General features: G+C 38.6%; 1 protein-coding gene across 1 annotated transcript in view; it reads left to right on the forward strand.

Annotated features, from left to right (window-relative positions):
* LAMA2 (laminin subunit alpha 2) overlaps positions 1–12,436 on the forward strand; it is a 674,179-nt gene extending 661,743 nt beyond the window's left edge. Inside the window, exons 59-65 of the mRNA XM_068984950.1 lie at positions 214–326; positions 863–1,052; positions 3,115–3,270; positions 4,724–4,877; positions 7,266–7,396; positions 10,014–10,236; positions 12,158–12,436. Of these exons, the coding sequence (XP_068841051.1) occupies positions 214–326; positions 863–1,052; positions 3,115–3,270; positions 4,724–4,877; positions 7,266–7,396; positions 10,014–10,236; positions 12,158–12,315 (1,125 nt within the window). The 3' untranslated portion in view covers positions 12,316–12,436. The remainder of the gene's footprint in view (positions 1–213; positions 327–862; positions 1,053–3,114; positions 3,271–4,723; positions 4,878–7,265; positions 7,397–10,013; positions 10,237–12,157) is intronic.
* Positions 12,437–12,861: the final 425 nt, after the last annotated feature.

Genomic DNA, 12,861 nt, shown 5'->3' on the forward strand with positions numbered 1-12,861 from the left:
TGGATTCACATTTATGGAACATTTAATAGTAAGTACCTCCTATGCAGTAGATTACAGAGATGAATCAGAGACCGCTTTTATTTCTCAAAACTTAAGCAAGATTATGTGAGAACATGAAACTGAAATATAAGAAACCATTAGACAGCAGCATTACATACATTTTAAAGAGTGGAGTCTGTAATCTCTGCTTCTTCTCTCTTTGGTATTTTACAGGGTCCCTGTGCAGCAGAATCAGAACCAGCTCTCCTGATAGGGAGCAAACAGTTTGGGCTTTCAAGAAATAGTCACATTGCAATTGCATTCGATGACACCAAAGTTAAAAACCGGTATGATTTATTCTGAGATATTAGATAAGAACTGATAAATGGAAGTACTAAGCATGTGTTTACTCAAGTTTAATTAACTAGATTTATTAATATATGAGGTGAGATTTTTTAATTCACTGAGTACAGTAAAGAATAGAAATCTATTTATCTGAGCCCGAGAAGCCCAGTTTAGAAACTCAGCAGACCTGGAAATCCTCACCTCTCAAAAGGTTTTGCTATGTTTTATGAAATGGCTTCCCTGGTGGCTCAGCTGGTAAAGAATCTGCCTGCAATGCAGGAGACCAGGGTTTGATCCCTGAATTGGAAAAATCCCCTGGAGAAGGGAATGGCTACCCACTCCAGTATTCTTGCCTGGAGAATTCCATAGATAGAGGAGCCTGGTGGACTACAGTCCATGGAGTTGCAAAGAGTTGGATAGGACTGGTGACTAAGTATGTGTGCATCCTTTATGAAAAGGCACCATGATCCGATGCCACCCTATGCTAGAGTAACAACACTCTTATTCCTGTTTTATTTTGCAAACTTTTATTTCACAGTCTCACCATTGAATTCGAAGTGCGAACTGAAGCTGAATCAGGCTTGCTCTTCTACATGGCCCGGATCAACCACGCTGATTTTGCTACAGTTCAGCTGAAAAATGGATTGCCCTACTTCAGTTATGACTTGGGAAGTGGTGACACCAGCACTATGATCCCCACCAAAATCAATGATGGCCAGTGGCACAAGGTAATAATCCCAGGATGTCAGCAGTGCCATACAACGGGGTTACTAGGGGGCAACCATCAGAATTCCCCTGGTCCCAGTACTGTTTCGCCAGTGCAGACACTGACTCTGGGGGTACTGAAATGTGGCAGGGGCTAAAAATAAAGCAAGCGCCATATACAACTGCCCAATCTAGGAAAATGGGGTCAGACCTGGATAGGTTTATAGTTGAACACTTGCATGCCTCCTCATGGTACCACAAGATTCCATCATTGCTATACAGCTGTGGTTCCCAAACATCTATCCACACACTAGGGCCAGGCAATTGAAGACATTCCCAAGATGCTAAGTACTAGCACTTAGAGAAGGAAATGGCAACCCAATCCAGTATTCTTGCCTGGAAGACTCCATGGACAGAGGAGCCTGGTGGGCTATAGTCCATGGGGTCACAAAGAGTCAGACAGAACTGAGCAGGCATGCATGCAAGTATTATTATGGGACAATGGAATGTGTTGATCATGAAGCTCTATGTATTCAATTAAAGGAATAATATTTATTCTGAAATTCTATTTTTCCATTTTTAAGGGGCTAAAATGGCCTCTCTTTTATGAAATAATATTTGACCAAGTCAAAAGCTGGCAACACTAAAATGGGCCTTAAAGCTCCCTTCTCCCGCTCTCCCACCCCCTACAGGTCTGAGCATGCTGAGTCTGAGAATCTGCTACACCGTGTTTAAAGTCCTCTAGGGTATCATTTCCACCAACAGTCATTTGGAACAACTTTTTAAATGTTGGCCTTACACCCAGAAGCTGGTACTGTTATGGGCACAGAAGGCTCATTTGCCAGCTTACTGTCCTCTTTGGCATGACTGCAAGTAGATAATATACTGCCTGATTAAAACGAAACTCACTCAGAATTTGTCTCTGCACCTGTTGTAGCCTATTAAGTAAAGCTTCCCTAGGTCGACCAATTAAATTTTTAGAGTAAGATATTATTAGCTATTGGAATTTATATATTAACATACTTGAACTTGTCATATCATATAGAAGGCTAAGGAACCTGGAAAAAAATGATATAAACTCAAAGTCAACTAATTTGTTATCTAGAAATAAGACATTTTCTAGGGAGCTTATGACTAGCAAATATTTTGTGCAGGAGCTCTATTACAGTTTATTCTAATCTCCAGCTAATAGAATAATAAATATGATACTTGAGAAAGAGACATATTGTCAGGCCACAATTAGGCTGGGATTAAGAAAGATAGTTTAAATACTCTAAGTAGCCAAATGAAGGAGGGGTTTTATCCTTGAGGGTTTTTAAAAAATCATTTCCAAAGCCAGCATAGATAAGTGTAAAATAAGCTCTCCAATTACTCTAATCCTGATGTAGATTTGTTTTTAAACCATTGTTGTCCTCCAGCATTTCACAAAGTTACATACTCCTTTTCCTAAATTCAAACTCAGGGATTTTATGCTCAAGCTAGTCTTCACACCATTTGCTTCACTCTGCCCCGGAAGATAAGTCACTCCACTGCTATAATTTCAGCCCCAGTCAGCTTTCCATCTTTCTCCTGACTTTGTACTAATCAGCTGCTGCAGAAACATCAGTGCAACTTGGACACACTGCCCTTCCTCCAGTTCTGCACGAGAAGTGCCTATTAAGCAGAGGGAAGTAGCGTATCTGAAATTGTGCTGGGGAGACCAATTTGCTCAATCAAACTAATGCACTTTTGAAATTGGACATGAATTTTGCAGCCCACTTAATTCTTGACAGGGCTCTCCACTGGCAGGTTTCCTTACAACAAGCATACCTCTTGATGCCTATGTTCACCCAGCAACTGTGGAAGAGTCTTCAATCTAAAACTCACCCAGAAAGACCGTGTACTCTTTTGGAGATGGTACTAATGGAAAACACAGGCTTTGAGATATTCTTAATTTCACTTATTATTATGGGTTTAGCACATATTAGGCATTCAGTAAATTACTTCATTTTTTCCGAAGGAATATCCTGAAAGTTTTTATGTCTTATACTCTGCATATCTGAAATTATCTGTGATTGAAATGAATGACTCCTCTTCTTTTGGTAGATTAAGATTATGCGAGTTAAGCAAGAGGGAACTATTTATGTAGATGATGCCTCCAACAGAACCGTCAGTCCTAAGAAAGCTGATATTCTGGATGTTGTGGGAATGCTGTATGTTGGTGGGCTACCCATTAACTACACGACTCGAAGAATCGGTCCAGTAAGTGTCAAATTTGTTTCCTTTGTTGCCTAAATAGTTGCCTGAGTCATGAATGTATTTTGAATTATTAGGTCACATTGACCCAATTATAGATGAATAGAAAGTCATCTTTCCTGAGAAGTGACAGTTTTTCTAGATAGATCTATCAGAGACAATATTAAAAAACAGTGTGGACCCTGGAGCCAGACTCCCTCAGTTTGATTATGTGCTTAACTGTTTAAGCAACTGGGTGCTCTTGAGCAAGTTGCTTAATTTTTCTTCGACAAAGTCCCCTTTTATGTAAAATAATATTATAATAATACCAAACAAACAAGGTCGCTGGAAAGATTAAATGAGGTAGTATATTAAAAGTGCTCAGAAGAATACCAAGTGTCCAGAAGGTACTAAGACAACAAAAAAGACGATAATGATAATATTGATGGTACTCTTTCAGGAATAGAGATTTAGCAAATACTGAGAGATGCTGTATCTATCTTATTCAATACTGGGTTCAGAATTTAAAGTTCTCAGTTTTGTAAATCAATATTCACAATAATTTTTTGTCAGACCATGTATCCTGGTTTGCTTTGGAAAGCATTCTTTTCTTTTAAAAAGGGATTAGTATTTTTTAAAAATGGACTACACACACGTGTGGTTCATTTCTTTGCTTAGATTAGAACATGTGATGATGTGTGGTTGTTCTTCATCAAAGACAGTTGCTCATGATGGTTACAGTTCTCAGTGTTTAACCCCTCTTGTGGATGATCAGTATTCCTTTCCTTTCAAAGCTACTGGCTATGATACCCAGGCTAATCAAAATGAGATTTTCTGAACACTCTTCGGAATGAGAGTGGCAAGAGTGGTTAACTTGCCTCCCTTAACCCAGATGAACTATAATGAAGCAGAGTATGACTGATTTATTTCTAGAGTCCCTAAACTTTGAACGTTTCATGCAAACTTTCAAGTTTCATGTATATGTGCATTTTCTTAGGAAAGTGTAGACTGCTTTCATTAGATTTTCATAAGGAAGAAGCACTGATCCAAACCTAATTATATTTTCAAGTAGAATTTGAACACAGATTATGAAAAAAAATGTATATATACTAAGGTTAATAAACTGTCACTCGAAACATGAATTAGAAAGATACTAATTACAAGTTATAGTATCCAGAGGGGGCCCAGACCTTTATCAAACCAGGGGTCCCACTAGGGATATCGTGTGCAGTATTTTAGAATATCAAAACAATCATATCCCCCAGCTAGATGCAGCTTAGTTGAGAAGCAGGATGCGGGATTCTCTGCAGTCATGCCCTGAAGCCTTGGGTGACAGGGCTGATCCGGGGAGTCTGGAGGATGCCTCAGGTCAATCAGCTGATGATTTCTAACACAGAGCACCCTACCAGTGATTATATTCCACATGAAGGCAAACTTCTGCTAAAACCTGGTATGTGTTTCTTCTGACCTGAATGTTTAGGTGACCTATAGCATTGATGGCTGCATTAGAAATCTTCACATGGTGGAAGCGCCTGCCGATCTTGAACAGCCAACCTCCAGCTACCAAGTTGGAACATGTTTTGCAAATGCTCAGAAAGGGACATATTTTGATGGAACAGGTTTTGCCAAAGCAGGTGAGGTGCTTCCATCCCCTTCCTGTTGAATATTAACTAGGTGCAAATATTGACTTCTGATTTGTGTGGGAAGATAAAAGTCCCTGGGTTCCTAAAGTAGCATCCTTTATTTAAACCAGAAATAAAAACTTGTAGGAGTAATTTTTTAAAATGCCTCTTAAAGATTAATGCATCTGATTCTAACAAAAACTAACAGAAGAAATAAAGTAAAAGGCTATTCGAAGAGTTTATTCTATCTTCTTCCCTGGAAATCAGTAATAGCAAAAAAAAAAAAAAAAGTAATTTTACAAGAAGGGTCATACGTTTCTATTGTATAATGTATTTACTTTTCAGTTTTCCCCATCTGCCTTTCTCTCTGGAGATGAGATAGTATTTTTCTTTCTTTCTCTCTTCAGTTCCTTGCATGGTTCCATTTCTTGTTCTCCCCTTACACACAGGGAAAGAAACCTTTCCCTTTTTTTAGTATCTCCCTCTTTCCAGTGAACATTTCTAGTCCAGATTTGGGTCACTGTCAGTGAATATACAATTTGGAAAGAAAAATATGAAATAACTTGTACATAATAACCAAAAAATCTGATATTAACATACTTTGAGATACATTCAGTCCTATAGTTACCATAGGAACATGCATTTGTTCGTTAGGAAAAAAAGAGTACATAATATGTAGCAGTTAACATGGGAGCAGAAGTAATTAAGATGTCATTTCTTCTTTCAAGAATATATGATTAAGATTCTTCATGCTCAGAAATCATAAGAAAACAAGTAAAAAAAAAACCCAAAATAACTAGAAACTGTAGAAGACATAAAAGCAAGGTTCTGGGGATATTTAAAAAAATGATTTAGTTGGGTTGGGAAAATCAGGAAAGGTTTTATGGAGGAATTGACATTTGAGGTTGGGTTTAAAAGATGAATTGAAGATACATGCAAAGGTTGGAGATAGAAGAGCAGAGTTCTCCAATAAGTGGGAAACTTCCCCTCTGCAGAGCAGAAAACAGAGAAACACAGGATGAGTTAAATATTGAAATGTTGGAGGTTATGCTAAACCCCAAGTTCCATGTTCTGTGAAAGCTCAAAGCTTTTCTCAAGTTTTCTGCAAATTCAGATATCTGGTGTTAGCTTGGTCAGATTAGATTCAGCTTCAGACTCTGCAGTTAACATCCACAGATTGACTTGGCCATCTTGTGTGGGCTTTTTGGGTTCCAGATCAGACTGGACTGGAAAATTTGCCACATTCCTAGTTTCTAATAACTCCTGCCATCACCTCAACACATAGTGTAATACAAGCTGTATAAGACTTGGGTGGTCAGAGGAGGTTACGTCACTGGAAAGCATACAAGTTCAATTTAAACCCTTGACATCTTTGTCCTTAAAAGCTGTCCAATTGCCAGTATCTGGGGGTTCATGGCTTCTTTGCTCCCCCTGTCCTCTGCTGAACTGCTTCAAGTCACTCTTCTCTTTTCCTTATTTCTTCTTTTCTAGAACAGAAACAAAATTACTCTGTTTTTCGAGACAGTTCAGCTTCTTCTACCTTTTATTCTCAAAATCTGTTCTTAATCCACTTTTATTCATACAAATCCATCAAGTTTCTCAGTAGGAAAAAAAAAAGTATTTCGTATAACAGGTGCCTCCCTTCATTGAAGATAGCTGTGGTTACACATAGCCTTTATTTTTTGCTTAATAAACATGAGACCTGGAAAAAAATTTCGTGAGTTTTTCCCTAGTATTTCATGCAGGTGATATAGTCTGGCTTGATCTTAATGAATCACTTTGTTTCTAAGAAACATGTCTTAAATACTTGCTAAAAGATGAAATAAACCAGTGAATCAAATATGGAAAATTATAGAGAAATGGCTTAACTTGATAAACTAGAAAAGCCTATTTATGTCCCAGAATCATCTCCTTCAAAATTGCAATTGCTTTCTTTATAAATAAAATGTTTGGGGATATTTGAGCCTTTTCAGATCGTTGTGGAACCATTTAGAGTGCTGTAGTAAAACTTTAGTGAAAAACCATTGAAATGCTTGATTTCATCCAATAGCAAGACTTCTATCAGTCACACCTGGCTCTGAGATTTTCTGAGTCAATCTGAGTGCATATTCATTCACTGATTAAACAAATGCATATTAAACCTCTACTCTGTGCCAGATACTTTAAGCATAGGAATAAAACAGTGAGCATTATAGACAAAGTCCTTGCCTTCACAGAATTTATAGTCTAGGAAGGAAGGCAGCCAAGAAAACAAGGGTGAGGTGTCGGCCATGTGGAAGTCTAGAACTTATAGTTGTATAACACATGAATGGAAAGCTAGTAAGACCAATGTACTGTACAAATTTGAATTAACAATTCCTAAACTCGAATACACATTTTTTTTAAATCTTCATTTTACAGTTGATGGATTCAAAGTAGGACTGGACCTTCTTGTAGAATTTGAATTCCGCACCACTAGAACCACTGGAGTTCTTCTGGGAATCAGCAGCCAAAAAATGGATGGAATGGGTATTGAAATGATTGATGAAAAGGTGAGCATCACATCTGCATATTTCTGCCTCTTCGTGGTATTGTCGTTTACAAGTAGAAAGCTTTGTTTTGAAGTATTGCTCTGTTCTTTGTTGAGAGAAGGCTAATTTTATTCTTTTCATCCTTCTGGATTATCTCAAGTGTTCTATGTTTTCAACATACTTATTCTGTGTTGTGGTTGTTCAGTCACAAAGTTGTGTCTTCACGACCCCATGGACTGTAACACACCAGGATTCCCCGTCCCTCACAATCTCTCAGAGTTTGCTCAAGTTCATGTCCATTGCATTGGTGATGCTGTCACAACCATCTCATCCTCTGTCACCCTGCTCTCCTTCTGCCTGTAGTCTTTCCAAGCATCAGGGTCTTTTCCTGAGCTACTTGCATCAGGTGGCCAAAGTATTGGAGCTTCAGCATCAGTCCTTCCAATGAATATTCAGAGTTGATTTCCTATAAGATTGACTGGTTTGATCTCCTTGCTGTCCAAGGGACTCTCAGGAGTCTTCTCCAACACCACAATTCAAAAGCATCAGTTCTTTGGTGCTCTGCCTTCTTTATGGTCCAGCTCTCACTTTCATACTTGAGTACTGGAAAGACCATACCCTTGACTATACAGACCTTTGTCAGCAAAGTGATGTCTTGGCTTTGTAACACACTGTCTAGGTTTGTCATAGCTTTCCTGCCAAGAAGAGGAAATCTGTCACTGCTTCCACCTTTTCCCCTTTTATTTGCCATGAAGTGATGGGACCAGATGCCATGATCTTAGTTGATTTTTTTTTTAATACTTAGTTTTAAGCCAGCTTTTCCACTCTTCTTCACCATCAAGAGGCTCTTTAATTCCTCTTTCCTTTCTGCCATTAGCATGGTATCATCTGCATATCTGGTGTTGTTGAAATTTCTCCTGGCAATCTTGATTCCAGCGTGTAACTCACCCAGCCTGGCATTTCTCATGATGTGTTCTGCGTATAAGTTAATTAGGGTGACAGTAAACAGCCTTGTCATACTCCTTTCTTAATCTAGAACCAGTCAGTTGTTCCATACAAGTTTCTAACTGATTCTTGACCCGCATACAGGTTTCTCTGGAGACAGGTAAGATGGTCTGGTATTCCCATCTCTTTAACAGTTTTCCATAATTTCTTATGATCCACATAGTCAAAGGTTTTAGCTTAGTCAGTGACACACTCAGGAGGCAGGTAAGATGGTATGGTATTCCTGTCTTTTAGGAGTTTTCCACAGTTTGTGTCAGTTTGCTCACCATGGATAATCTAATTCAAAATACCTTTTCTTTCCCTGCCTGCCTATGACCAGCAACCTGCAGTGATATGACAAGTTTACATGTACTTTGTGCTGTAGTGCTTAGGTGAAAAGAGGAAGGCAAAGTGAGAAATTTCACAAGTTTCCTATTTGATTCCTCAACAGGAATCATACTTCATCTATGGTCACATTTCCACTCGTAGGGTGCTATCACTTCCCTAGAAGAAAAAACACATCTTTATCTGAAATATGCTTTCCTTTGCCTCTTCCCTCCTTCCTCTCAGTCTTCAAACCATCCTCAAAGGCGGTAAAGCAGAAAGATGCAGGAGCGCAGAGACAAAACAGGGGGAAAGTAACCAACACGTAATAGTTTTGCCAGATTTTCAAAACACAGTTTCACTGCATCTTGTTGGAGTAAGTCTTACTTCTTCACCTGCTTATCATAGAACCATGGTTCCCTTCAGCTCGTCAGGGTATCAGGTTCCATCATAATCCACGTGGATTTCTCACCAAGCTTTCTGTATGCAGAATTCCATTATTACACATTTCACTGAATATAGTAAAATCTTAACTGATATCTACATCACTGTATAGTTGACAAACTTTTTATTTACTTGCACTTTTAATCTTGTTTTTAAAGCCCGTGTTCTTTTTCTTTTACCTTGTCAAATGTTTTGCCAAACTGACTGTTTTTAATGTTTCAGTTATGTTTCTTTTCTACATCAGCTTCAAAAGAATTCTGTCCTCTCAAGTTTCAGGGACCATTCCATGTTACTAAAAACAGATTTTTCTCATTTAGACAAGAACTCCAGTCTAAGTTCTTAATTGTTAGGAATTTAACTGGCCTTCTGGCTCAAAGTCTTTGGTACCTACAACATGGATCTTGCTCCAAAATGTAATTTATGTAACTCTCAATCCTGTATATAAAATAGATTCTGTGAAGGAAAAAATATACAATTAAAATATGAAAATCTTTTTTAAAAATCCTTTCAAATTAATTTATAAATCATCTTCCTAAGAACACCCACCCTCTAAAGAGATCTGTAGTAGGATTTTCCCTTATGTATACCATGTCTTGTTACCTGGCCTCAAATCGTATTTCACATTTTCAGAAAGCTGAGTTATTATCTGCTTCACACATCTTGTCTATTGCTCCCAACAATATCCACAAGCAAACAGCATAATTTGTGACTCCTGGTCATTAAATTTGTATTTTAATTTGTCAGGTTTTTTTAAAATATGCCTGAGTTACACTGATGTCAAACTATTGCAGCTAATGACTTTCCTAGAGATCATTTTTACTTTGTGAATCACCGTGATACCCTTCTAATGACACCATCTGTGACTGTTCAATGTCCTACTTTCTAGCTCATGTTTCATGTGGACAATGGCGCCGGTCGATTCACAGCCATCTATGATGCTGGGATCCCAGGGCATTTGTGTAATGGACAGTGGCATAAAGTCACGGCCAACAAGATCAAACACCGCATCGAGCTGACAGTCGATGGGAACCAGGTGGAAGCCCAGAGCCCAAATCGAGCATCTACATCTGCTGATACAAATGACCCTGTGTTTGTTGGCGGGTTCCCCAGTAAGTGTTGCCTACCCTAGCAAGAATTTCTTTGCTCTATTTCGTTTTGAACACGTTTATATTCTATAAGTATGTCCAAGAATGTGTACTTAGGTTGCATCCCAACTTTAGAATCTGCTCCAATAAATAACACCTTATCTGACATTTCCAGCATGTAAAATGAGCATTTTCCTTATATAAACCACGTGGGACTGGACTTCTCATGATAGCCTCCAAACTTTCATTTGTGGGAAGTGGAGGCTAGAGGAAATGAATTCGGCTTATGAACAGTATGAGACATTTAACAGCAATCAGGGCCAGAAACAGTGTTCTGATTTTTTAAAAATTAATATACCAGAGGAATCATAAAATGTTATGGAACTTATTTCCTTAAGTTCTGGAAATCATTGGGTTAAACATAGCTAATTTCCCCCTTAGGCTATTATAGAGTTTATATTACAAAGAAACCCAAGCAATAAATCTGCATTCGAAACTACCTCTCCAGCACATTAAATATAACATTTGAACCAGAGTTACCTAAAGTGCCCATAAACAAGAGTGCTCAACTGGATGAGAAATAAGCCAAGAGCCTCTTAATAAAATACTGTAATAACACAGACTCCTGGAATGGTCTTTCAGTATTTTGGCAAGAGGAAACTTTGTCCCTTTATATAGAGCTCCTCTCCTTAACAAACCAGCCAAAATGTATATTCAGCAGCAGTTGATGAAAGGAAAGATATAGAAGTCATGGGGACCAATTCTGAGCTCCTCTTTCCAAAGTTGCTCCTGACTTTTTGAAGATATCACCTTCTGGGACTTCTCTGGCAGTTCAGTGGTTAGGACTCCATACTTGCCTTACAGAGGGCACCAGTTTGATCCCTGACCACTTGGGGAACTAAGATCCCATATGTTGTGTGGTGCCGCCAAAAAATATAATAATTTATTTTTTGAAGGGGAAGAAAGGAAATATCTCCTTCTGATTCAGTAAGGATAAACTCCACAGTATTATGAAAGAGATAATATACTTCATTTACAGTGTATGGGATTTTAGTTAGCACTTAGAAGCCCTGCTAAAAGGGACTGTCTCCTTAATAAGAGAGAGATTTTGTATGCACTCATAACCCAACTTAACCTTTGGGGATTTATTTTTATAATAGAAATAATAAAGTCACTATTAAAAGTCCACATCCTAATTCAGTATTTAAACTCTTTCATCAGTTACTTTAGTTCATTAAATAAAATTTAATAATTTTAAGTCACTCCTGTAAACTTCTTCCTTCAAAATCAAATTTTTTGTTTGATGTCTTCAAATGCATCATTAATTGTAGATGTTCCCATATTTCAAGGGCCTCCCAGGTGGCGCTAGTGGTAAAGAACCCTCCTGCCATGAGTTCTATCCCTAGATTGGGAATATCCCCTGGAGGAGGAAACGGCAACCCACTCTAGTGTTCTGGAAAAATTCCACAGACAGAGGAGCCTGAAGGGCTACAGTCCATGGGATCTCAAAGAGTTGGACAAGACTGAGCAAACACACTGTATTTCATAATACATAGCTATAAAAAAAGTTAATGTTTCTCTACCAGTTTAACTGTTAGCAAGGCTAAGAACAAAACCACATAACATTCTCATTGCACCTTAAGCTAACAGCTGACTTATATATGCTCTTAATATGTGCTAAGTCACTTTAGTTATGTCCTACTCTTTGTGACCCCATGGACTGTAGCTCACCAGGCTCCTCTGTCCATGGACTTCTCCAGATAAATACTGGAGTGGGTTGTCATGCCCTCTTCCAGGGGATCTTCCTGACCCAGGGATTGAACCCAAGTCTTCTATGTCTCCTGCATTGGCAGGCAGGTTCTTTACCACTAGTGCCACCTGGGAAACTCCACTCTTCTCATAGTAGCTGCATTTCAAAACTGAGTTCTCTCTGCTTCATTTTCAGATGGCCTCAACCAGTTTGGCCTGACAACAAACATTCCTTTCCGAGGTTGTATCCGATCCCTGAAGCTTACCAAAGGCACAGGAAAGACACTGGAGGTGAATTTTGCCAAGGCCCTGGAACTAAGGGGCGTTCAACCTGTATCATGCCCAGCCAACTGATACAGATAAGTTCAACTCCAAGAAGGGTCCTCCAAAACAACCATCATCAAGTAAAGCAAATATATTTTACTTACGTATGCTATCATCAAAACTAATTTGTGCATGCATGTTGAATGCTTTCTATATTCCAATGGTGCTAATTCAGATCCCAGACTGAATTTTAATTCAAGTTCTTTCTGTTAAGTTCATAACTATTAAACCATTTATTGCATTCTAAATAATTGCTTGTTTTGTGTGATTTTGAGGATAAAAGGCAACTGATCATAACTTGCTGTATTTGCAACATGCCCTGGAGTCATCTCAAGAAGATCTCCAATGTAATTTGTGAAGACAATGATTTTTTTAAATTCTATTTTGAATGTCCCTGGTGGCTCAGTGGTAAAGAATCCACCTGCCAATGCAGGAGACCTGGGTTCAATCCTTATGCAGGGAAGATACCCTGGAGAAAGAAATGGCAACCCACTCCAGTATTCTTGTCTGGGAAATCCATGGACAGAGGAGTCTGGTGGGCTACAGTCCATGGGGTTACAAAGAGTTGGACACAAC

The sequence above is a fragment of the Capricornis sumatraensis genome, chromosome 13, assembly GCF_032405125.1.
Source record: "Capricornis sumatraensis isolate serow.1 chromosome 13, serow.2, whole genome shotgun sequence".
Taxonomy (NCBI): domain Eukaryota; kingdom Metazoa; phylum Chordata; class Mammalia; order Artiodactyla; family Bovidae; genus Capricornis; species Capricornis sumatraensis.